General features: G+C 41.3%; 1 protein-coding gene across 1 annotated transcript in view; it reads right to left on the bottom strand.

Annotated features, from left to right (window-relative positions):
* Positions 1 to 27201, bottom strand: part of SLC27A6 (solute carrier family 27 member 6) — a 50130-nt gene extending 22929 nt beyond the window's left edge. Inside the window, exons 1-4 of the mRNA XM_084881403.1 lie at positions 25961 to 27201; positions 14723 to 14926; positions 9787 to 9945; positions 7882 to 8006 (exon numbers count right to left, since the gene is read on the bottom strand). Of these exons, the coding sequence (XP_084737529.1) occupies positions 7882 to 8006; positions 9787 to 9945; positions 14723 to 14926; positions 25961 to 26441 (969 nt within the window). The 5' untranslated portion in view covers positions 26442 to 27201. The remainder of the gene's footprint in view (positions 1 to 7881; positions 8007 to 9786; positions 9946 to 14722; positions 14927 to 25960) is intronic.
* Between the last annotated feature and the right edge of the window lie 461 nt (positions 27202 to 27662).

Here is a 27662-nt window from a genome sequence, read left to right as displayed (position 1 = left end):
TGCCTAGCCCAGTCCTGATAGGTTGGACCCCAGCAGCAAGCTAACCTACAGGTCAGAGCATCTGCCCCCTGGTGATCAGTGTGAGCCATAGCAACTGGTCAAATGGTAGGAGGGACAATTAGCATATTGGGCTTTTATAGATAGATAGATAAATAGATAGATAGATAGAAAGTAGTAATTTTATCTTCAGCCATTTTAAATCCCATTTACTACTAGAATTTAAAAGAGAATTTACTGAATGGGTCAGAGGTCAGGATTTCAGCAGACAGTTTCCTTCTGGCTTTCAGTGCCTGCCATGCATCAAATTGATGTGACAGTACCAGTAAAAGAGTCATACTGATTTGAACTAAGGCTCTTGTTGCTTTCTTTTTTAAAAAAAATATACATATTTTATTAATTTTTTTTTTACAGAGAGGAAGGGAGATTGATAGAGAGTTAGAAACATTGGGGATGTGCCCGCAACCCAGGTACATGCCCTTGACTGGAATCGAACCTGGGTCCTTTCAGTCTGCAAATGGACGCTCTATCCACTGAGCCAAACCACTCAGGGTGCTCTTGTTTCTTCAAAACCTTTTTGGGCCCTGTTGACTGGCTATATGTGGTACAGTGATTGACCTATAGTTAGCTCCTACTGTGTCACAGATTTATTTATTCAGTGGCCGGAGATAGCAGGTCTCTAACAATGCCCTGCTAGAAACAAAGTCTCTTTCTTCCAGAATATGTGCTTAATCCTACTCAGAAAATCTATAATACACCAAGCTGAATGGCCTCTTTATATGCTTATGAGAAGTTGAAACTCCCGAGAGTTGTTTAAATACAGGTAATTTTGTATCAACTTTGATTTCTCAGTAAACAAAGACTGTACTGTTTGTTAACGGATGGGAAGACAGAAAAGAAACATAAATTCATAGTGGAAACAAAGGGGCAAATCGTTTCTGCCTTCAACCCTGGAAAACTAGCTGCTTAATGCCTGAAACAAAAGTGTGATCTAATTCCTAAAGGATCATCCGAAATATATTAACAGCCTAAACTGGTTTGGCTCAGTGGATAGAGCGTCAGCTTGTGGATTGAAGGGTCCTGGGTCCGATTCCGGTCAAGGGCATGTACCTTGGTTGCGGGCACATCTCCAGTAGGGGGCATGCAAGAGGCAGCTGATCGATGACTCTCATCGATGTTTCTAACTATCTCTCTCCCTTCCTCTTTGTAAAAAATCAATAAAATATATATTAAAAAAAAATAAAATATATTAAAAACGTTTGTTAGGGATTATAATTCTTCCATCTTGATTCTATTTAAGGAAAGACCTCTTTTTCTTAAAACTCAGTGATAATTACATACGCACACCAATATACCCCATAACAGTAACTACACATTCCAACAGTTTGCTACCTTTACAGACATTAATATACATCGAAAACATATTGATAGCAAGTCAAGAAGGTATTACAGAATAGGTACAAAATAACATTAAATACAAACAGGGTATCAGAGAATCCTGGGGCACCCCTATCCTTCACCCCGCCTCCCTCCCCCCCCCCCCCCCGATAGAAAACAGCAGGATTTCCTATACTGAAGCAGAAAAGACATGGCTGTGGGAGAGGGTGGGAGCCCAGGACACAGCCCTTGCGGCTCTGGCGTGCCCTGGAGCTCTCTGTCACGCTGCCTTTGCAGCCTGGGTCTGGGCAGGCCACGGTGTCAGAGATGACAGCCATCAGTTCACAAATCATCTTAAGGCATAAACAATAGCTTGGAAAGTCCTCTGTGATCTCAAGTGTTATAGCAAAACGCAAGCACACTGTGGGCTAATTTCACGCTCATTTTCTAGCTGTAATAGTAATGGTATTGCTGTTTACAGACCAAGTACTCTGAACAGGTGCTTTCTCCCCTGGCAGCCCTGGGGAGAACTGAGAGTGGAAGGAAAAGAGACCCGAGACATTTCAAAGTTGCCTTAAAAGAAAGAGCAGCCCATAGAGTCTGCAAGACTTGCCTCTAATCTGAATGGCTGTGCTGACTCACCTGGAAAAAAACACACACACACACACACACACACACACACATACACACACAAAAACAAAAAACACCAAAAAACCTCAAAAAACCCCAACACTGTAGACTCCAAGGGAGCTTTCTCTTCCCGGGAAATCCAGGAAAAGGGTCACCTGAGCCCCAACCACGATTCATGAATGAAATGTTCTGAAAGGGCAGGAGCCCAGGAGCTGAGCTGGATGCAGCAATGGCCTGGCTCCCTCCATGCGATGATGCAACTCTGATTTATCTAAACTCCCTCTTGGCTTCTGTTCTCCCCAGGAACTCCGACTTCCTGACTATAACCGACTTCCCTTGCAGGACTAGGACTCGGGAAAGACTGGGTTGGTCCTGAGCACATGACTCTCCCAGCAACTGGGCTGGTAATATATGGTACTTGATTTCTAAAATATAATTCTACGAATTTTCATTGAGCAACCTACTCTATGCCAGACACCACTGTCGGTACTGAGGACACAATTATATAGAGAAAAAACATGAACCCTCTGCTTTCCTGAAATGTGTCGAGTGTGTGGGTGATGGAGGGGTAATGTGTCATGGGCTAATAGCTTATATGAAGGAAAATACAGCGGTGAAAGGAGACGAGGAGACACACGTTGTAATGAAGCGCCTGACTCCATTCTTGATGTTTGACTACTGATGACTTTGAAGCCACACCCGCCAGCCCCCTCTCCTCTCTGCCCACATCTGGCGAGCTAATGAGAAAGCCCCGTGCTCCTCCCGCTGGTACCACAAGCAGTTCTGCATCACAGGACTCCTCGCCCCTGCGCTGCCTGCTTATCGCAACGACAGCTGGGCCAGTCTCTTCCCAGCCGTTTTTGGACATGCTTGGGATCCCACCCTGCCTTCCCCAGAAAGCCCTGTCATGTGAGCCATAAGCCTGCTTATCTTCTCCTGGTGGCATCAACAGAACAAAGGTAGCGTTTGGGGTCCACCTGAGTTGGTAAGCTGACCATACCGGACATCAATAAGGGTTGTGGCCAGACAAGGCACTTGCTAGGAGGACTAGAGGGTGGGATCTCTGGGGGAACATTCAATGGGGTGAAACTGGCAGTCCTGGTGCCTTGAAGGAAAAGCAAGGAGGCCGGCGAGGCTGCAGCGGCGTGCACAGTGTGTGTGTGTGTGTGTGTGTGTGCGGGGGCGGGGGGGGGGCGGGGGGGGGCGGGGGAAGGAGAGGACGGGGGACAGGGGAGCAGATTATTTAGAGCGTGTGGTCCATGCTACGGGAATTTGGATTTTCTTTCAGGTAAACCATCTGAGGGATCTGGGTAGTGAAGTGACATAATCAGACTTGCACTTTAATAGACTCATATCAACGACTATTCCAGATGTCGGGTAAGGAAGAGGCTATTAGTAAAATTAGAGGCAGTAAGTAGGGCTGACTTAGATGAGAGTAACAGGTAGTGGTAGGTTGAAGTTTGACGGTGGATATATTTGAAAGTAGGATCTGCAAGATTTGCTCATGAATTAGACAGGGGTGTGAGAAAAAATTTTTTTTCCAAGGGACTCCCAGAGGTTTTGTGACTGAATACCTGGAAGGATGGAGTTGTCATTAACTGAGAAGGTCAGGGTGGCAAGGAGGACATTTTAATGGAGGTGGTGAAAAGTTAGGCCCTTGCCGTTTTTGACAGAAGATGTCAATGAGATTTCTAAGTGAAGCGATTAAGTGGGAATCCAGACACAGACAACCGGAAATCCAGAGAGAAGACTGGGCTGGAGATGTAGAGTTGGGCTGTGGAATGTATGTGCTGCCAGGAACGTGTTCAGGGAAGGAGGAAAGAGAGGAGAGAAATGTATGATTGTGGAGTCCAGGGCTCTCTAACACTAGAGGTGAGAAAAACTGAGGAGGATTGAGCCGTGGAGACAATTGAAAGCGATAAACTGGCATTTTTGATCCTGATTTATGCGAGTCTAATCTAAAGTCAAGCCCTGACTAGATGGGGTTGTGAGCCTGCCAGGCTGAAGACTATCTTCAGTTTCGGCACATTCACTACGATGAAACCACGTTATGAGGCTCTTGGGAGAAGGCCCTGCCATTGTGGTCAGTCTGTCTCCAGCCGGGCCCATTTTGTCTAAGTTTTAATGCACTGTAACAAAATAATCCAGAGTTATAAGGATCCTTCCTGGCCCCCCGTGAATCTCTCAGATTTTAAGAAAACAGAATTAAAAAAAAAGGGGGGGGTATAATTTACAGAAAATATGTATAGGATGTCCCCCAAAATGTACACACACACTTTGAATAATTATAAAGGCAGTGTTTATTAAAATACACTTCATTTTCAACATGGAGCTATCAGCTGTTAAAGTGTGTATACATTTTTATGGGACACCCTGTCCATAGCCTAAATGATAAAGTATGATATTAGCTTGAAAAGTAGGCTTCACACATATGCGTGATTTTTAAAATTAGACCCCGCCCACACTAGTGAGAATAATTACCTCACTGCTCTGTGAATAAGAAGAGCCAGTACCTTGGTTGTTTTTTTTTTGTTTTGTTTTTTTTTTAAAGGATAGTGCTGCTGCCACCAGTTTGGCATAAACATGCCAAATGTTTATGCCAGCGTTTATGCCAAAGGAACTTTTGCAACCGGAGCTTTGAAAAAGAGAAAGAAGTCGGGATTGGGTGCGGGGTGGATAAATACTTTTGCCAAGGAAAGCCAATCCTAGGGAATTTTTTTTGTTTTTTTAATATATTTTATTGAGTTTTCACAGAGAGGAAGAGAGAGGAATAGAGAGCTAGAAACATCGACGAGAGCGAATCATCAATCAGCTGCCTCCTGAACCCCCCACACTGGGGATGTGCCCGCAACCAAGGTACATGCCCTTGACCGGAGTCGAACTCGGGACCCTTCAGTCCGCAGGCCGACGCTCTATCCACTGAGTCAAACCGGTTTTGGTGTAGGGCGTTTCTATACATCTACTAGTATATATAAACACTCAACTCAGACTGTGATTTTCCTTGAAGGTAAATCTCCTTTGGAATATATTACTTACCCTGACATTCACAAAGAATCTGGATATATTCAGAGAATGTGTGGTTTTGCTTTCTTTTACTTAAGCATTTATTTCAAATGAATGTCTATGGGACTTCAAACCGTGGCTTATGAGACAATTAATTTTAGTTCATTGAGGGTGTGGACCACATCACTTGTTTACTCTCTGGCCCTACCCGAAGCCACTGCTGTGCTGGTTGCACAGTAGGCACGGCCCCTTCCTAGGAGCTCTTTGAAAGGAATGAATACTGGGCAGCAAAAAGCAAGTTCTTAAAAAGATAAGATGTCATGACAGAAGGCTGCCCTTTGCCTAAACTTTAATGCCAAGAACTGCCTGTACTTGTTCTGTGTGAGCCCAACAGAGAGATTAGGAACACAGTGCATCTCTGCTCAGGAAAAACGGTTACGCTTTCCTTCGGCAAAGCTTTATTTATTTCTCTGGCTCCTGCTTACAAGTAAGCGCTTAGAAATTATTTCACAAACTCCGTCTTTCCTTCAAATAACTTAACTAAGAATTAAAATATTTAATTAACTGAAGCAGTCAGGAATTCTTTTTCAATGCTCAGTTCTCTAAATTATCTCATTTCCTCAAAATTTGTGCATTACAACTTCAAAGAGGTAAAAAAGAAATTTCATTTCATAAAAACTTCAAAGGAAAACACCTTGAAGATTTATAGAAAATATGACAAACTATTAATATCTTTATTAACACTATCATACCTTGCCAGTAATCTTAATAGATTAAATATATGCTTATTTCTAGCCTATAAAATTATAAATAAAGTTAAATAATCTTTTCCCCATTAAAAAACAAAACAACCCAAGGCATTCTTTGTTAAAATAAACTATTATTAAGAAGCCCAAGCAAATTGGGCTTTATCTACCCTATTTGAAAGGATGGGCCATCAGGACTGGCTTATTTCCCCTTTTCCTCCCTTCAGACACTTTTGAGGAACTTCAGGGAGGGTTGAGTTCTCTAGCATACTATTTTTAATGCCCCCAGTACTGATAAAAGACTGTGCAATAGGCATATTTCCACATTGTTTAGATTCACTTCAACCACTTTGAAATGCAATCTGGAAATATTCCATAAAAATCACCAAAATATCCATGTCTGCTAGATATCCCCTACTTTCACTTCTGAGACCCTTGTACCGACTATATTGCATGAAGATACTAATTGCAGCATTATACAAGAAGGTAAAACTTTAGGACAATAATAAATGCATGTATTCAGCCATTCAATTACTACTTAGTGAGCAAAGGACCTTGCAAAAGCTAATGTTTCTATTAAAGGCTGAGAGGAAACAGGAGTGGCTGGGGGAACAGTTACAATAGAAAGGCCATGGGGAAGTTCATTAGATAGTGCCTACCATGGACCATGGACTTTATCTTACTGCAGGAGATTAATTCCTTAAATTAACTCAGTCCGGAGATCATATCACCAAAGAGTGCAATGAAAACTAGGAGAGAAAATATGCCAGGTTGTGGCATTATAATGCTTCCATTGGGACTCTTCAGGTAAGATCACAATCCTGATAATGGGAATCTCCCTGAAGAGAATAAAGGTTAAAAGCCATCTAAAAGATTTCTCTGGGACTCCCTAGCTTAGCTATGGCTCCAGGAGATCCATAGCTGCTGAAGCACTCCTTACCAAACAAACAGAGTGAAGATAGCAGGCTTCTGCCAAAGGCGGTAGGCCAGGCGTTAAGCAGGAGGCCTGTCCCTAGTAAACGTCAAGCTTAAGATAAATACAGTAAAAGCATTTTGTCAGTAAGATTATTCAGTGTCATATTCTTTTTTCTGTGTTTATGTCCCTTGTGTAATCCCATATCTTTAATAAAGTTTTATATAAATGTCTGCAATCTCATTTCAGCTGTGCTGTGGGTAAAGGAAGGATTTCTTATTTTAGCTGGCCAGAGAAGGCATCCCAGCCCGCCTTCTACGCCTCACAATGGCGTGATGACGGCAAAGGTGACAGTGAGAAGCGCCCTGGTCTGGGAGGGGGTCTCTCAGAGGCACAGGGCAGGCTGGCTCTAAGGGGAGAATTCTCTATCACCCTCCTTCAAGGGATGATGTTGACTTGAGTCATTTCTTTGTATCCTCAAAAATGTTTAGAAATTCAGACAGTTAAAAAAGAAGCATCTTGAAATACAGATGAGACCAGGAAAATAAAAATAACTTCTGAAGGCAGCAAAACAAACAAATTAATAAAAAAAAAAACTTCAGGCTGATGCAATTCTCTGCCTGTTTACTTCCAGAAGGGGGTGTTTTATCAAAACTCTGTGGGGATGATTGCTTTAGGGGGGAAGAGAAGTATAAGTCAAAGCAAAATTTCTTTTTTACATTTAAAGAAAAAACAAGCAAAAATATATTCTATTATAGTCACTTTTTCAAAACAAAACAAAAATAGAAAAACAAGTAAAATACATGTTGTTAGGTCTGTTTTTTTTTAAACAGCATTTAGAAAGATTATTTAATTCAACCTTGGAATAATTGCTTTCTGTAAACATAGCATGCATCTCTTTTCATAATCAGATGCATGCTATGTACACGGAGATTGCCATCAGTCTAAACATGAAGTGAACTGAATTGCAGGTCTGTCTTTTCTGCCACAATATAGAGCACATTAACAGTACGTGCCTCCATAACACTCCTTTTATTTTTATTTTTTTCTGATTTGTTTTGCATTCATTTTATCTTGGGGTAAGTCCATTTATCTGTGTAAGTCAGCTAAACTATGTTCTGGAAGAAGATAAAGTATAACAAACAAAAATTACTTTTTCTTTCAATACTTTTCTTTCTGGACTTACTTTTTCTCCATGAGAATGATTACTCTTACCTTAGGTTGTTTGCAAAGGTAACGGCAAATTTCTCCAATATATTGAAACACGGTCACATTATACTTTTTGCAGTCATTCCAAAATTGGCTTGCTGAGAATTTCTTCTTTAATACACAAGTAGCTCCTATGAGAAGAGGCAAAAAAAGGGTACTATGTAGAAAGTTCAAGGGATTTTATAATCCAGCAGTGGCCTTTATATCAAGCTCATTTGAAAACATTAATCTTACAGTCCATATCTTGAGGTTGAGAGTAAGGGGGTTACTAAGACAGCTCCAATAAAAAGCTCACTGATGACTGCAAAACCTAACTTTAGCTACTGTAGGTCACATGAATATGTCCGAAAGAAAAGCTCTAATGATTTGACCTTCATCTTTACTTGCTGTGGACATTGATCCTATTCTAAGTATGCTACCCTAAAAAGTTACTTTAGAGTACTTTAGACATATAAGCAGTAGTAAATGATCTCTATTCTACATAATAAAAGCCTAATATGCAAATTGTCCCCTTGGGTAGTCATTGCACTGGGAGTTTGACTGGGAGACTAGTTTAACCACTCGCTATGATATGTGCTGACCACCAGGGGGCAGCGTGGAACATGGCGGGCAGCAGTGGAGCACTGCAGGCCTCAATGGTCCCTGATGAGAGTGGTACCAGGACACAATGGGATGGTGGAGCAGGTGAGCAGGTGGTGCCAGGCCAAAGTGGGTGCGAGTGAGGGCCTAACGGCCCCACTGATTGCCCTGCAGATGGTGACCAGCGGTGGTGGCGGGGGCAGCGGCTGCCTCCCAGCTCCCAGGCACTGAGGGAGCTGGGCAGGGGAGGAGGGTGGGGAGGAGAGGTTCCTGCCCTGATCGATCGCCCTGGAGGCAGGATGGTGGAGTAGGTGAGGGCGCGGTGCCAGGCCGGGCTGTGGGCCTGCAAGCCTGGGGGCATGAGCTGGGGCCCGATCACCACAGCCTACTGCGAGGGACCCCACCCATGCACGAATTTGTGCACCAGGCCTCTAAGTGTATATATAATTTCAGGACAAGCTGACAAACAGACACATAACCTCAGTATGTTTATGGGACACATAACTGTGTTGCAAGCACCACCAACTGACTTATTTGGTGTCTGGGGCACACTGCTGGTGAACACAGCCTCAGCAATTCTTATTACACACTTAACTTGCCAGTGTAAGTTTGTCATGCCCCCCTTCCTGAGACAGGATCTATTTCCCAACCCTTCAGTTTCTGAAACCAGATTGGCTTGTGGCTTGCTTTGGTCAACAACATGCAGGTAAAATTATCTATGTGACTTCCCAGGGTAAGTAAGCCCTACGGGCTGTGCAGCTTCCACATTCACTCTCCTTGAAGGTTTCTACCACCATGTAAGGAGGCCGGGGTAGACCAGTAAAGGAGGAGCGATCCCGTGGGGAAGAAAGCCCAGGCGACAGCCAGCTCCATCCGCACGGCCAGACTCCTGGGGCACTACTCTCCCCACTTCAGGAATACACTGAGCATGTCATGACATTGTGTGCTTTTAAAAAATATATATATTTTGTTGATTTTTACAGAGAAGAAGGGAGAGAGACAGAGAGCTAGAAACGTCGATGAGAGAGAAACATCGACCAGCTGCCTCTTGCACACCCCCTACCTGGGATGTGCCCGCAACCAACGTACATGCCCCTGACCGGAATCGAACCCAGGACCTTTCAGTCCGCAGACGGACGCTCTACCACTGAGCCAAACCGGTTTCGGCGAAATTGTGTGCTTTTAATACATTGTATACATCATTAAATGGTATACTTACACAATATGCACCAAACCATTCTGAATTCTTCGGGTAGAGTTTCAAAATTTAAAAATACAAGTTCTAATTATTAGAAATTTTGAAGATGTATCATACAGAAAATAACAACTTACCTAACTCAATACATCCACCAATTCCCAGGATAGCTCCAGAACTATGATACAGAGGAAGGGTTATATAAATGATGTCATCACTGGTACAACCAAAAGCCCACAATCCAGCAGCACCCTTTAAAGCCTGCAGCTGGGTAATCACAGCTGCTTTTGGTACACCTGGGAGAAAAGAAAACACACACATCTGTAATAGGAATGAAGTCTAATCTCTCCTAGACATCCTTGAGGCTACCTAACCACGGCCAACGTAGTCCCTCAAGGCACGAAGAATGGAATTAGAGATGACAGCAACACGATTTAGGAAAGCAGATGGATCACTGACACCATCCACCCAAGAACCCAAGAACCAAGGTGAAGCTTTGAAGAAAGCTGATTAGAACCCCACAAAAGGCTCAGAAAGTTGCTTACCAGCTACCTCACGGAGTAGAAGATTATTATGGAACTATAAACAGGGAGCTTTATAGAAATTATGTATATGAAGCAATTACATTGACACAGAATCTATATACGTAAATCTCACCTCTTGTTCATCAAGATATCACATAGTGTAGGTCCCACAGATGTTAATGGTATGAATACTGACCTCAATTCTTTTCTTAGTCAAATACACTCTGAATTTGTTCCTGGGTCCCAGAACATAATATTGTCACAGTCCTGGGCAATCAGGAGTTGGCAATAGTAAGAATGGTAAGGAAATATTCAATATCATATCAATATAAGGGTTCCCTTATAACCTACAGAAATGGCCCGTAGGCTGACTCTACTCTCATCATGTAACTTTTCAAATCCTGACTTGCTACATCATTTCCTAACTTGCACCAACGCTTTCTTCAAATAGTATACATTTATTTTTTGTGTGAAAATCTAATGATTTTTATGATATTAGGTGACATACTGATTGATGTAAATTCTCATATTTATTACCATTACAATCATTTAATTCAGTTCTGGGTTTGAGTTGTAAAACATCCTATATAATAAAAGCCTAACATGCGAAGTGTCCGGTTTTCTGGTAGTCTGTTCAACCAATCAAAGTGTAATATGCTAATGATATGCAAAGGCCTCTCAACCACTTGCTATGATGTGCACTGATCATTAGGAGGCAGACAGTCAACTGGTCAACCAGTCACTATGATGTGCACTGATCACCAGAGGGCAGATGCTCCAACTGATAGGTTAGCTTGCTGCTGGGGTCCAGCTGATCACGACTGAGTGAGACAGGCCGGACATGCCCTGGAGCCCTCCCCTGGTTCCTCCCCAGCTGGCCAACCTCCCATGTCCTTCCCTGGCCTTGATCATGCACCTGTGCCCTCTCTCAATCTGGGACCCCTCGGAGGGATGTCAGAGAGCTGGTTTCAGCCCAATCCCGCAGGCCAGACCAAGAGACCCCACTGGTATATGAATTCCTGCACTAGGACTCTAGTCAGTTTATATTAGAAAGAGAGAAAGAGAAATGCTTTTTATAAAAAAAATATAAAGCAAATCCTTACTGAGGCTCAATGTGATTTTGTCACACTCTTTGATAGCTTTGTATTCATAAAGCATGAATGCCTAATTCTGTATGTTGCTCTGTTCTGACTTCAATAAGATCTCATGGTGCTCAGGACTTTGAGCTAAAAGAAGATATTTAAATAACTTTCCCTGCATAATAGGTCATTCACAAACTAATTGTGCAAGAATGCCAATATATGCTTTTGATATTAGTTTTAAAATTCGATAAAATGAAATTACAGCCCCAGATTGCTTCCTCCACACTGGTAGATGATCTGAGATTTATTCTCTGGAAAAGGAAACTCTGGAAACAGCAGGAAAGAGAGATACTGGACAAATAGGGGGAAGAAGGGAAAGTCTGCATACTCTTCCAGCTCCCTTTTGACCCTTACCTAGTTTTTCCTCCTTCCAGATCCTTGTCTGAGGAATCGGAATAGCCCCCAGTAAAAGCTGAGACACTGACAGTCATAAATCCCCCAACAAAGTGTCCTGGACAATGAAACCACCCACTGCACAGGTCCCACCAGGCACCCAGAGGCATCTAGTCAGCATGTGCTATGTTTTCTGTGTGTTCTGATGTCTGTACTTTAAGTATTATATTAACTGTCAGTCAAAAGTCACCAAATATTTGAGGAAATCCTTTATGGTAAAGGCTAGAGACCAATACAAACCCAAAACAAAAGGATGATGAAGAAAATGAAGACAAGGTAGAGAGGATAAATTTTCAAAAAGTTATTATAATTAACATTCGAAGAGATATGAGGATATAAAATATCAATATACAAAAATAGCCAAAAAAGGAATATTAAGAGAACACAAGGGTTAGAAGACAAATCTTTCAAAAAATAAATCAAAAGATAAGAGAAGGAAAACAGATAGGAAAAAAAATAGAATTAATAACTCAGTCCAGGAGGGCCAATCTTCAAAAGTTATAGTTCTAACGATAAAAGAATAAACAAACAAGCAAATGTTCTAGAAGAAGGGAATGAGGAGGAAGATCAGAAACAGAAAAGGAAAGAGAAGGGAAGTAGGACTTAATTTTTTTTTTCAAGTAACTATAATTGTAAGACATAACTTTCTAGACTAAAAAGGCTTGCAAATTTCTCAGCAAAAAGGATAAGTAAGACCAGTCCCCCTATAAGTCACTATGATGTTATAGACTAATGAAAACCCATAAAAGATTCTAAAAATCCTCCAAAATAAAGAAACAGAATACCAGTTTGCATATAAAGAATAAGAAATCAGAAAGGAAAGGACTTCTCAATATGTATACTGAGAGTCACAAGGTAATAGAGGATGTCTTCAAACTCCTGCACAAAAATCAGTTCTAATTTGGCTTCTATACAAACAAGTGTAAGGGTAGAAAAAACAAGATATTTCCAGACATGTGAAGATCAACCCTCCCTCCAAAACGCTCTTTATGAGACAGCTACTGGAAGCAGGGCAACGACAAAATGAAAAGTAAACCAGGAAACAAACGTAGGGTCTAAGAATCAGGGGGTCAGAAAAAAGAGCAGAGTTGAAGGGAATTCCTGGGAATATGGCGAAGAATGAAACCAGGACTATAAGAGAGTAGCTGGTTAAGACTGAAGCAGAGTGAGGAAGGCTCTGGGAAAGAGGTGGCCAAAATCAGGGGCTTGATAAAATACAGACTATCCTTTCAGTTTCAAAGGTGAGTTACCTTTGGGACAAAGGGGAGAGCATGAGTCAGTTATATGTGCATAAGAGACCAGGCTAGCAAACAAAAACAGTGATTAATTTCAGGGCGGAGGGAGTTTTATGGGAAAAGGAAAGAAATATACTTATGCTACACTGTAGAGCTCAGCTAGAAATAGTGTTTAGTAAGTTATGATACTGATACTAATAGAGTCAAAATTTATGGTGAAACCATATTAGTGTGATGCTGGGGAGAGAGAGTGCCGGCTCGAGAGAGAAAGAAATGAGTGGAGAAAGAGAGTGGTGATAAAAGACGACAAAACCCACATCCTCCCATGAGGAAAATCAGTAGATGCTTTATAGAGTGTATCTATTTATGTGCCTAGTAAGATTCTATTTAGACACATGGAGGTGTTTATATAAAGAAAGATACAAAAGTACTCAGTGTAGTTGGTTTGGTGAAGGAGACTCTGAAACTTCTAAAATTTTCACTTCTGTGCTATATCATTTCAATACAAATAAATATCATACGAAAAAATAGCGATGCCTTTGCTTTCAGCCTGTTGTGCAAATGTATAGAACACGCTGGTTTTAATCCTGAAGAACAAAAGCTGTTCTCTGGGCTGGGAGGAGGCCGCAGAGGAGGAGCAGTGGAAAAGATGGTTTGAAGGCCAGAATTCACTTTTTTTTTTTTTTTTTTTTTTTTTTTTTTTACAAGAACACGGTCATAAAGATAAACCAGTTAATAATCTTCTGCAGGAATTTTTCAAAGTTGATCATTTCTAGAATTTCATTGTCTCTTTCAAAGTCCAAGTCAGACTGGATTTATGCTGACCAGTTGGTACATACTAGCATTTTCCGGTTCATTTATCAAAGCTTGTAAACAAAGTAAAAATATAGTCTACTCTCTAACTTGAAAGAGATCATTGTTAGGTTCCAAGCAGAGATAAAATAAAATAAATAAAATAAAATGTAGGAAAAGAAAGGAAGGAATGAAGAAAAGGGAGGGAAAGGAAAGAAGAAAAAAGTAAACAAACAAACTTATGCAATCATAGTTTTGCTTCCAATACCACCTATGCACAAGAAATTAGTAACAGAATATTTTTAATATGTGTCATTCAAACCCCCCCAGTCATCTTTGAACTAACTACAAAAGCTTCTTTAGCCTCTGAAATACCATTCGGTTTTTCCTAAGAATCAATTAAGTGTAACATATCTTTTGAATTCTTAAGCAGTTTAATTATTATTATTATTATTATTATTATTGGTGGTGGTGTGTGCATGTTATTATTGTTTACCTAAAGAAGGGAGAGTTACTTGATTCTGTTTTGTATTTTCTCCCAAACCTGTAATGCCTTCAAGACTTTCTGTTTGTCACATGCTTAGTTACCTTGGGAGAGTCAGCAGAGCCAGGGACAGGAGCTTAAATTGCAGCGACAGCTGAACTGTTTTAAGGATTTAACATTTTAAACAAGAATATATAAAACGGTTTTAAAGTAGACTAAGGGATTTTTGATCCAGCAGGATGATTTGATCCAGCAGGATGATTTAAACGAATCTCTCCATTTTGTATACCGGGGATCTAAGGAACAGAGAAGCTAGCCAAGATCTTGCCAAAGAAGCTGATCAAGCCTCGGGACAGTCCTTGGCCCCTGGTGCTATCAAAAGTGAACGTGGTGCCTTGCCGAGTTAAAGTTAGACCAGGTTCAGGTTAATGCCATTGCTCATGGCAGAAATGTGCCCAGCACTGTTGCTTTCTTTTTGGGTATTAAGAAAAAATGAGTCACACCTGTTGTCCCGGAGGTGAAAATATAAAGAGACGGGGTCTTGAGGTTCGAGGCAACATGGTGGCTGCGTGGCAGCGGCTTGTCAGACGCCGTCCTCAGTTTTTCTGTGAGAGACATCACGCCTCGTGGAACAGAATCTCTTACCGCCCACACACTCAGGTCTTCTGGGAGGCTGGGGAGGATTTCCTCTACGGCTTCAAGCAGATCTAAAAACCAGAGGATCAGGAATAGTAAACAAAATAGAAAGCTCAAACCATCCACCTTGGGGTTTTTTGGGGGGCATGTTGGAATAGAAATAAAATGTAAATGCAATGCTAATTTCATTTTCATGTTGGATAAGTAACATCAGAGTCATTTTATTATTCTGTTTCAATGGGATCAACTGAAAGGTAAATCTAGCCATCATTTAATTTAATCAACACAAATAGGCCAATTCAAATTCAATTTTGAAGAAGCCATTATCCAGACTATGTTTTTTTTCCAATGAAAAGAAATGTATATATGTGTATTTAGAAAGGGGACAAGATTTGGGGTTAGACAACCCTGGATTGGACTCCAGCCCAATTTTTTTTACTGACTGGATTTTATTAATTTTTAATTGATTTTTTAGAGAAAGGGAGAGAGAGAGAGAGAGAGAGAGAGAGAGAGAGAGAGAGAGAGAGAGAGAGAGAGAGATATCAGTTGCTGTCTGCACACGTTCTGACCAAGGATCAAACCCACAACCTGGGTATGTGCCCTGACGGGGAGTTGAACTCACCACCTTTTGGTGTACAGGACAACACTCCAACCAACTGAGCAACACCAGCCAGGGCTTAAGTAAAACTACTTTTAAACTCTGCTTTAAATCTAAATTCACTGCATTAAACATTGTCCTTGAAATACAACTCAGCAGCTCCAAAAGGCCATCTGCCTGTCACTGTTTAGTTCAACCACAATGAAATACACTTGGGAGAACCCCTGATGGCTAAGGAATCACAAGCTCATTATGAGTTAGAGACCATCTCAGAGCCCAAAGTGAAGTGAGGATTTAGAGATGCAAAACGTGCCCGGGTCAAAATGCTCACGTGCATGCAAATATGGACCTTCCCATCTAAGCAATTATATTTATATTAATAAATATAATAATTCTGTTCCAATGTGTTTTTTTAAACATATATTTTTATTGATTTCAGAGAGGAAGGGGGAACGAGAGAGAGAGAGAAACATCAATGATGAGAGAGAAGCATTGATTGGCTGCCTCCTGCACACCACCCCCCAACCCCTACTGGGGATCAAGCCCACAACCAGGCACGTGCCCTTGACCAGAATCGGACCAGTATTGGGACCCTTCAGTCCGCAAGCTAATGCTCTATCAACTGAGCCAATCTGGCTAGGGCTATCCCAATGTTTTAACAAAACTTTAAAAATAATCACAAGATATATTCTGCTTTGAAGCTGAATCAGGGTCCTGCATTAAACATTAAACATTTTCCTGGAAATGTGAATCACTATCCAGTTATATAAAAAAGCCATCTGTCAGCCACTGTTTAGTGCTACTATAATACAAGACATTTGTGAAAAACTCATGATTTCCCTCCTCAAAATCTATAATCCAGATTGATCCCAAAGAGGCAGCAACAGAAATATGTAAAATAGGGGAAGGCAGTTCATAAATAAAATCTGCAAGAAAACGAGGGAAACACAGAAAACAGTAAGGACTTGATATGTCATAGGTGGTAGGCACAGTGGGACTTGAATTTTTTTTTTTTTTTTTTTGTCTTCTGAGGATATTTTTCCCATTGATTTTCAGAGAGAGAAGAAGAAAGGGAGAGAGGAGAAGAGAAAGAGAGAAAGAGAGAGAGAGAAAACAAAAAAACAAAACACTGCTGTGAGAGGGACACATGGATGGGTAGCCTCTCGCATGTGACCCACTATATGTTCTTTTTTCGTTACTTAGAACAAATAGGAAATGTTGCAATGCCTGTATATCATTTGAAAGAAGTATACGTAATTACATTCTTTGATATTTATACATATATATATCAATAATAATGATCTCTTTCATTTTAAAGCAGTTTATACATTTCAGTGTTTTCCCATATGTTATCTATGGGATTGTTACCGCAGCCCTATCCTCCCTTTAAAGGTGAGGAAGGCATAGTTACGGGGCCAAGTAATCTCTTCCAGCTCAGACTTCTAGGAGAGGCAGTGTGGGATGCAGCCCAAGTGTTCTGATGCTAAATCATAAAAGCTTGTTGGGTGCACATTTGTCCTCCTTTCTGCCCCTTTTTATTCCCTCATCTCCACCTTTTCCCTTCCTCTCCTCTTCCCTCACTACCGCCCTCACACTGTCCCTTTTCCTTCCTTCTCTCTCACCTTCCATCTGCCCTTCTGCTTTCTTTCAGCACCTTGTACACCTCAGCTATGCTATGATTCATAGCAAAGCAATGCAATGGTAAAATTTTATTAGCCAATTCACAAATAGATATGTGTGTGGCTTTGGGGAATTAGGCCAAGCACGGTAATGTAACCTCTTTGAGCTGAGAAAGTTTGTTTTGTTCACTGATGCAGTCTCAGAAGTTAGCACAAAGGAGATGCTCAATAAATATTCATGGCCTGGATGAGTGAAAGACCTAACAAAAAACTTTGAGGTACATATGGGCATTCAGTAACGTTTTTACTTACAAATTTTTGCCAATAAATTGTCCCTCTACTGTGTATTTGATAACTGATTTTGAAAATAGATGTATCAATGGAATTTTTTTGTTATTTTATATCAATGTTGCTAAGTGCTAGAAGCACGACACCCGAAAAGTACAGTGTTTTAGACACACTAAGCATCCACAACACAGGTACGTGCCCTTGACCGGGTATCCAACCTGAGACTCTTTGGTTCCAGGGTCGATGCTCTAACCACAGACACACACTGGCCAGGGCAGGACTTGAAATTTTTAAAATGTTTATATCTATAACAAATCCACACAAAAGAAACTGTAAGAGTCCAGAGAAAGTATCCAGTACTAGTGAGCATACACAGGAAGCTGCCACATGCAGATTGCTCTGCTAAGACAGAGAAGTGAAAAATCACAAGGAATGCTGGGGGAAGAACGTGTCCCAAATAAATGAAAAAGCAAGACAAGCAAGTAATCTAGACTTCCTATTTTCCTTTAACTTTTAGTACTCAATTTTGTTTTAGTCACTCTCTCTGGCGCTTTGCCCTGTGTAAATACAAGCCTCTGAACGGACTCATTTCATTATCTTCATTTCAAATCTCTCACCTGGAATTGTAAATTAGCAGCATACACTTCTATATGTTCTGAATGACATGCTTATATACACTGGCAAAATAAGTGCAAATTGAGTTACACTATGATTCATTTAAATTGTGGCCCCAAATCTTTGTTGGAATCATTGTCTAAAGAAACAGTGAGCATTTACAAAGAGTGATGACTTTCACAGGAAAAAGGAAGTGAGCAGGTCCCTAAGAATCCGAGGAGATACAATTTTAACTTCCCTCAGACATTAAAAGTAAATTGACCCAGCTGAGCCTTTTAGAATTTTCAAGCAGAATTTTATCTAACAAAAGCATTCCTGCAATAGTGGTAGGAAATGTGGGTGAAAATAGTGAAGACTGAAATAAAAAAGTGAAATATTATGTAGGTGATAAAAGAATTACTATTTACTTACCACTGTCAATCTTTTATAGCAAGAAGAAAAGTTTCAGTGTTATTTGGAAATTAAGTTCTGAATATTAGGTCTTGACAAGAAGTGACATTTTAAAAAATACTTCAAGGAAACTTGGCCTGTTTCATGAAGATTTACTCTTTAGTGAAGTGTACTGCCATTGGAATCTCTAGGACTGTAAGCGCCTCGAAAGAATGACGTGTGCTCTCCTCCATGCTTTGGCGGATTGCCCCGGCCACATACACACCACAGGGCTGCATACCGGTAGATATCTGCTCAGAGAATTGACCTCTGCTCCCACGATTCACTGTACGTGCGGTCTTGAAAGTAAGCTACCATAAGAAAATGAAATAGCTGAGATCTTTAGCAAAGTCTGCATTGCAGGAGAAGGCTCAATCTCTCTTTGCAAAGCAATAGGGTCTTCCATTGGTTCTCACGTTGTAAGGCACTGTGCTAGGTGGGGTTGCAGCACAAAGCCAGGTCTCTCCTTACCGTCCACTAGCACTTTCTGTACAAATGAATTTCTTGGTTCTACATTAGTATTATATACCTTATTCAAACTTATGAGGCTTTAAAATCAGTGAGTTACTCATACTGTATTAAAAACTCTTCAAATTACCCTATTCTACATAAAACAAGCTAATATTTTTAAAGGTATTGTAGCTCTTAACACATTGCCAAACGTTTCAACTTTAAAACTTTATGCATTCATAAAACTGATACGATACTCAATTACAAATGGTCAACTTGAGTTTTCCATTATTGCAAAACGATATTTACCCAGCATCCACAGTGAAGTCACAATTTCACCACATACTTATAACTACCATCCTATTAGTCAGAGCAACACTTTAGGTTTTTCGTGGAATGCATGAGCAGGCTACAGTTTCTAAGAAAACTGACTCATAAGCAAGCAAGAGCAGTTCATATGGTGATGCAGGTACTAATACCTCACATCAGGCCTGACACTCATTTCATCATAAACAACGTGTCAGCTATTTTTACAAATATGAGTTTACTAACAATCATCACAACCCCAGGAAGTGCACAGAAGCACATCTTTCCATTGTGATTACACACTGCTCCTTGAAATAATTTTATTAACCGCCCTGAATACATGCACGTAAGTCTGTAGGTTTGGTTATGTGTTTTCCTCTCAGCTGTTCCCACATCTTTTGGGGGACAGGCAGGCAAGAGTGCACAAGAAAATAAAAAATAAAACTCTTCATTTAATATTATTTACAATACACTGATTGCCAATGAATAATTATTACTCAAATGGGAGCACAGTGACATAATGTGCCTAGTTTACTATTTTTCAATGACAAAATAGTGAAAATTAAAAAAGGAAATCCATAAAAAAATCTCTCTAGACATAGTTAGATTAATTAGTACATAAATTATATCTTTTTTAAAAAAAGGCAATTCCAAGATGACATTTTTGTAAAATTCAAGACCCCAACAGGGCTATCTGCCACAAGTGGCAATATCTACCTTCTTGGCCAGAGGGTAGATAACCATCTAGCTCCTCACCTGTGTCTGAGAGCATTCCAGCCCTGGTCTCTGAGGGCTGGGAAGCAGATATGACTACACTGTTACTAGGGAGGACAGAACTGGCTTAAAAACAGTTTACTCGGGTCATGTGACAGGTGCCTGGATCTCCCTTCATACAGCCTTCTGCCCACAGCAAATCCCTTACTAGGAGACTCGGGAGCAAAGACTTTGCAAAGTCTCTGCCACTATGCATGTCTCTGCCACTGTTCAATTAAAAAATAATTATGATAGCCACTTACTGAATACATACTATGGTTCAGGCACTCCGTTGTGTCCTTTATATTTAAGTCACACAAGACCCAATGATATTCATCCATCATCAGCAATGTGTTAGCAGTCAGTCAATGGCAGAGTTAGGATTCAAGCCCATGTTTGTCTGAGTCCAAGATGTATATTTCTCCCAGTTAGCCTTACAGCTTGTCTGAGGAAACACAGCCTCCCTTCAAACTGTTTTTGCTCCTGCCAGTACTCAAGCATCACGCCCTTACAGCAAATAGAAGGCCAGCAGAAACTGCAAATAAGAACACTGGTCAAGTGTCTCTATGGTCAGTAAAGAATAAATGGTGCATCATCAATGCTGAGAACACGGCCTTTGCCAGCTTGTGAACCACGAAGCCACTTAGACTTCCTCTCAAAGTCAGTTGAGTTCTTTTGGAATGGCGGAGATTCTTGACCTAGCTGAATCTAAAATAGAAAAAAAAAAAAAAAGGCCAAACAATGATTCATTCTACTAAGTATAAGAAAAAGTATAGACATTCCCTGAAAATGAAAACAGATTTATGTCAGGATATCATAGCACCTGGATACAAAAAAATAAAAGTTCACACAGGCCATGTCTCTATCTGAATACATATTACTCTCTACGAAATTTAAAGGCTCTTTATTTTTCCTCCAACTCATCCTCTTGGTCTTTAAAAACAGATGACTTTATGGTTACAAGTCATTTGGGGAATGACAATGGCTCGATTGTTAACTGGAACATTTGTCCTGCACATTCTGAATGCAACAGTTTACAAAAACTAAAGGGCAGGGCTTCGTGCATTATTTTAAGTTTATGGAGCTGACACAGGGTTTTCACTTCTTGTGAACAGAAATCCAAAACCCTTCTAAACATGTGAAGACAAAAAATACTATTGAATCTAAAGTAAAAAACTTCAGAGTAATATGAACAAATTGCTTAGTTACATATAATGATAATGACTTAATATGTGGAATATTGACAAAGGAGAGACAAATATATATATACCTGTAAGTACTTCTGAAATCTTGTGGATGCTTAGTGTGTCTAAAACACTGTACTTTTAGCACTTAGCAACATTGATATAAAATAAAACAACAAAGAATTCCATTGATAAACCTATTCTCAAAATAAGTTACCAAACAGACAATAGAGGGACAATTTATTGGCAAAAATTTGTAAGTAAAAATGTTACTGAATGCTCATATGTACCTCAAAGTTTTTTGTTAGGTCTTTCACTCATCCAAGCCATGAATATTTATTGAGCATCTCCTTTGTGCTAACTTCTGAGACTGCATCAGTGAACAAAACAAACTTTCTCAGCTCAAAGAGGTTACATTACCGTGCTTGGCCTAATTCCCCAAAGCCACACACATATCTATAATATTTGTGAATTGGCTAATAAAATTTTACCATTGCATTGCTTTGCTGTGAATCATAGCATAGCTGAGGTGTACAAGGTGCTGGAAGAAAGCAGATGGGCAGATGGAAGGTGAGAGGGGGAAGGAAAAGGAACAGTGTGAGGGTGGTAGTGAGGGAAGGGGAGAGGAAGGGAAAAGGTGGAGATGAGGGAATAAGAAGGGGCAGAAAGGAGGACAAACGTGCACCCAACAAGCTTTTATGATTTAGCATCAGAACACCTGGGCTGCATCCCACACTGCCTCTCCTAGAGGTCTGAGCTGGAGGAGATTACTTGCCCCCTGTAACTATGCCTTCCTCACCTTTAAAGGGAGGATAGGGCTGCGGTAAGGATCCCATAGATAACATATGGGAAAACACTGAAATGTATAAACTGCTTTAAAATGAAAGAGATTATATATATATATATATATATATATATATATATATATAATCTCAAAGAATGTAATTATGTATACTTTTTCAAACAATATATAAGCATTGCAACATTTCCTGTTTCTTCTAAATAATGAAAAAAGAATATATACATAGATGACAACTTTGGCAGTGGGCATTACTAGCAATAATAACCAGAGTTGAAATATTGGGAAAAAGGAGTAGGTTTAATCTAAGACTATTTAATTTTCTATAAATATTGAAAATTTGCAGGGAAATTTGAAATGCTACTTGACACATCTTCTAAACCAAATTACACAGATATAAAACTTTTTTTTGCAAGAATTTTGAGTCTTTTATAAAAAGAAAGAAATACTAATTTTATAAACATTTGATTGTTTTCTAGTTATCTGTGTATTGAAAACCTGATGTCTTAATATTTGCAACTTTTGCTTTACTATTTTTACATAAATGGAATGCATATAATTGTCATAGTTATATCCTAAAGGGATTGACAGCCATAGAAATCTCTGGACTATACAGACAGCAGATCTTACATTGGAGAACAGGTTTTGAATATTTGCTCTGAAACTTACTAAGTTGTGCCATCTTAGTCACCTAGGTGAATTTCTTTCCCTCTCCATCTCCAAAATATACTCTGCCTCTGCCTCACAGAATCAGTGGGAGTGCCTTTCACAGAATCAGCCTCGAGTGAATGCCAACAGTTGATAATTTTGTTAATGATAATAACAACAAAAGTAAATACACTTTCAGAATTTAGCACAAACAGAGGCTCAACAAATATTCATTGCCTGGATCAATGAAAGATCTAACAAAGAACTTTGAGGTACATATGAACTTTTTTTATACATTCAGTAACTTTTTTACTTATAATTTTTGTTAATGAGTTGTCCCTCTGCTGTCTATTTGGTAACTGAAAAAGGCTTTTCCTTTGGCTTGTTCCTGGAGGCAGAATTACTAGACACCTGCCATGACTAAAACTTTACCTATCACCATGAACATTACCTGGCCTGTCCGTAAAACCTTTTTGAAACTGGCTCTATAATACTTCTAAAAAATAAAACTTTGCTAAGACATGCCAAAGTAAAGTGTTTAAGGTCCTAGTCCAAACAAATTCCTTACTTGTCTTTCTTATAGCTAACACCAAATTAGGTTGTAGCAACAAAATCAAAATGAGATCCCTTATCAAAAGCTTGGATGACTCCGTAATAATAACAGCAATTACTTCAATTCACTGAGGATCTAGTTAGTACATACCAGGTACTCGGCTAGCCACTTTACAAAAACTATGTCACTTACTTTTCAGAATTACACTGTGAAGTAGATAGTATTACTACCATCAACTAAGCAAATAGCCCAGGGCAGGTAATCTTTTTTTTTTTTTTTTTTAATATTTTTATTTATTTCAGAGAGGAAGGGAGAAGGAGGGAGAGATAGGAACATCAACGATGAGAAAGAATAATTGATCGGCTGCCTTCTGCATGCCCTCTACAGGGGATGGAGCCCCCAACACAGATATGTGCCCTTGATTGAAATCGAATCCGGGTCCTTTCAGTCCACAGGTGAATGCTCTCTCCACTGAGACAATCTGACCAGGACCAGGGCAGCTAATCTTATCTTTGGTCACACAGCTAAGAAGTGACAGACCATAAATGAAATCCAAGTCTGGCTTATCTCTGGTTTACCACTAGATTGGTTTGTCTACCTCCATATACTTACTCTCCCTGGAGATATAATTATTTAACTGTTCATCTCAATCAGAAATATCCAATGATAATCTAAGACTGCTGAAATTTATTCTAATATCTATATGTATACATTGTTCACTGATTACACTCAAGATGCCAAGAATACAGTATTTTTTAGGGTAAGAGCTTCAAATACAGAAAGTGACTGTAATCTAAGCTATGTCTTAAAAAAAATATTGTGCAACTAATCAAAATAGAATTGTCCCATCTTTGAAAAACTTGTAATTTATATATATTGAAGGAATGCTAAAAAGAACTGTTAGTAAGATTTAAGGTTGATTTCTCCAGCTATCTTCTTATTGAACACATTGACTAAATGGTTCTTTCTTAAAACTCCAGCATCCCGAAGTGGCTTTGATATCTAAAAAATGAAATCAGTTATTGGAAAGCAAAAGAAAAGCAGGCACAAGTAAAACTGAAAAAATTAATTGGTCCCAATTAAGCAACAACCCAGTCAACAGCAAAGCTTGAATACTCTACTCTGAGAGGTGACCAGGCCTATGCGTGTTAAAAGGCCCTCAGAAGATGCTGAGATATTTCTCAGGCTGGCCTTAACACCATGGCTTCAGAAATCTTTTCAGAGATACTGTCTTGCGTTTCTAAAGAGAATTTGTGGATTTATCAATTTTTAGCATGATTTGAGGTTTAGATTTGCCCCAGAAGCTGCAATCTAGATTAGAATGACACATAATATGGGACGTGGAATACATCAGGGTATATCCAGAGATGAACTGTGATTCCTTTTTCCTCCTGCACTCCCATTACCACTTGCTCCTGCACAAGTGGTAAATGTTGCTTCACCATGTTGTCAAAATTGTGTGACTCATTTCTACTACTTACTGCTACAATTCAGAGGACAAGTATCATTTTTCATCATTTGATTTTACTTTATCATGCAACCCATCTTTAGTAACTAGGCATTCAACCAAGACTTTTCTTCTTAGATCAGTGTCAACATGCACTGGTATATCCAAAGCCTGAATCCAAAGGGAGGGGAAAGAAGGTTAGAACTTACTGAAAGCAAGCCAGCAAGCAAGTTGTGGTACATTTACACAATGGAATACAATTCCGTTGTTAAAAAGAAGGAGATCTAAACCTTTGCGACAGCATGGATGGACCAGGAGAAAATGATGAGCTAAGTGGAATAAACCAGAGAAAGACAAATACCATATGATTTCACTCATATATGGAATCTAATGAACAAAATAAAGTAACAATTAGAAAAAGACTCATAAGGAACAAACTGACAGCTGTCAGAGTGCAGGGAAGTTTCAGGGCTGGATGAAAAAGTTAAGGGGTTAAACAAACAAACAAAAAACTCACAGTCACAGATAACAGTATGATTATTAACAGAGGGGAAAAGAGGTGGGGGAGGTGGAAGAGCATAAAGGAGTGGAGAAATAAATGGTGATGGGAAGAAACTTGATTTGGGGTGGTGAACACATAATACAATATACAATATTATAGACTTGTACACCTGAAATCTATATAATTTTATTAACCAACGTCACCTCAATAAATTCAATGAAACAACTGTGTTTGCTACTTTTCTAAAAAAGAAAAAGAAAAAGAAATGACATATAGATGGGAGCAGGGGAAGAGAGAAAGAGGCCTTAGAGTCTGCCAAGAACCCGCCCACTGGCTGGCAGGTGGGTGCCCAACCTTGCTAGGCAAATCCTAGCTTGCAGGCAGTGCAAAATAAGAGTAGACATGAAGACAGGAATTCAAGCACCTCAGATTAAAAATATTTGTTCTGCGAATAGTCAACCTTGACAATGTTACTATTAGAGGCAGGTAGGTATTCCACAATGAAATCAAGATATCTTTCCTACTCATCAAAAACTTTTTTTCAGACCTGATCCAATCTAGAACTGACCGAGGTCTCAGTCTCTGGGCTTTTGCACTCAATCAATCTGTGCTAAATAGCAGTAAAACTGCCCTCTTTTCAAAACAGAAGCAGAGATTTCAGAAGTGTTTTGAAACTGTCCTGCTATTTACTAATCTACAACAGAGTAAGTGGGAGAGGAGGGTACTAAGCCACCAGCGGTAGAATTGTAAAATTCTTTTGTAACCTGCAAACTTCATCACACACCCAAAGTATTAGCTGTGCACTGTTCTAACAACAACAAAACAAAAAAAAGGTGGGGGGTGGGGGGGAAGGATGGCTGGAGACAGGGTGGGAGGGGCTGACAATCTGCCGCGGAGGACACCCCATACTCTACCTGCGCCCACCACCAGGGCCCGAGGCTGGCAGCTGCGGACGCAGTGCAGGAGGGAGTGGGAGCGGATGTTGGTGTTGAGGAAGGCCACCACGCAGCCCAGCTTGGCCAGGCCAAACCACACGTGCACGAAGTCGGGCTCATTGCTCATCAGCAGAGCCACGGTGTCCCCCTTTGCCAGCGGGGAATGGTTCAGGAAGACGTGGGCCACTCTGCTGCTCCTCTTGTCCACGTCCTCGTAGGTGTAGGTGTCTCCCTCAAACACGATGAAGGGTTTCCGGGGCTGCCTCCCGGCGTGGCTCAGGAAGGTGTCCAGGACCGTGACCAGCTCCCCTTGCCGCCGGTACCGCTCGATCCGAATCCCGCAGCGGATCACCTTCAGCAGGAACCACAGGTCCTGCCAGAAGTAAGGGAGCAGCAGTTTCTGCAGGAAGTGCAGGAAGACTATACCCGCCCCGAGTCCTGATACCCATGGCAGGAGCATGGGGGCCACGGGGCCAGCAGGCCGCTCTGATCCCAGCCCTGCCAGTGGCCTTCCCTTCCAGGCTGGGCTCAGCGCCCAGGACCGGCACCTGCCCTTCTCACCAGCCTCTGAGGGGCGAGGAGCTTCGGAAACAGAGTTAGAAGTTTGCAAAGAGAAGCTTGCACAGAGGGGATCCCGGGAGGGAGGCTTGAGACACCTGGTGGCTGGGTAGGGAACGCTGGGCTCAGGCGAAGGGAACGCCGGCAGCCGCCAGGGGCCTCGGAGTCTGCGAGCCCAGCCCGGCAGGCAGCCGGCGGCGCCCCAGCACCGGGCAGCCCCCTGCTCCGGGCTGAGCCTGCACCGGCCCCGCCGCGGCCGGAGCGAGTCCGGAGCCGATGCTCTCCTCCTCCTCGGAGTAGTTCTTCCAGCGACTGCCACTTGGAACCTGGAGAAACTGGGGTGGCGACAGCTGAGAGATCAGGGGCTTCTGTCCAGGCACCTCGGGGTCCCAGGAGGAGGGTTTCGGGACCGCGCGACCGTCCCGCGTGCGACCCCAAGGCCGATGGGCCCCGGCTCTGCTGCGCTCCAACTCCCCTCCGACGCGCCGGGTCCGGGCGACCTGCCCCGCCGTCCGCGCCGCCGGCTGGAAGGAGGCGCCTGGGCTCCCGGCCGCAGCTCCGCTCCCGGGAACCTCCGGGGCTGGTTTATCTCTGCCCGGGGCGCGGCGGGGGTGTCGTCCGCCTGCCTCCCGCCTCCGGGCCCCGGGCCAGCCCCGGCTCCTCCTGGCCTCCGGGCTGGCAGGGAACAGGACAGTCCCGTGGAGGGGAGGGCCGGGATGCCAGAGGACGTGACAAAGGATCCGGGAGAACCAGGCTGCTGGGAGACAATCACAGAAAACAAAACGAGAGGGAGATAGGGAGGGAGGGATAGAGATAGAGAGATATGAAGGGAGTAATCCGTCAAGGAATATTTGAATTCTTTGTTCATAAACCACCACAGAGTTGGTTTGTTCTACAAAACTTATTTCTGAAAACATATTAATAGGTTGGTATTGACATTTATTTTGGAATTCAATGCTTAGAGTGCCTAGACCAGTGTTTCCCAAACTTCTCTCATGATGAGAATCACCTGGTGGAGTTGTTAAAACACAGATTCCTGAATCCCAACTAAGAAGTGCTAAACTAGAATTTTTGGGAACATATAGGTAAAATTGTATACTTAACTAGTGCTCTAAGACAGATG

Source organism: Pipistrellus hanaki, assembly GCF_964339955.1.
Source record: "Pipistrellus hanaki genome assembly, chromosome: 4".
NCBI lineage: Eukaryota > Metazoa > Chordata > Mammalia > Chiroptera > Vespertilionidae > Pipistrellus > Pipistrellus hanaki.
Note: the sequence above shows the minus strand (reverse complement) of the source record. Positions and strands in the feature narration are given on the sequence as shown.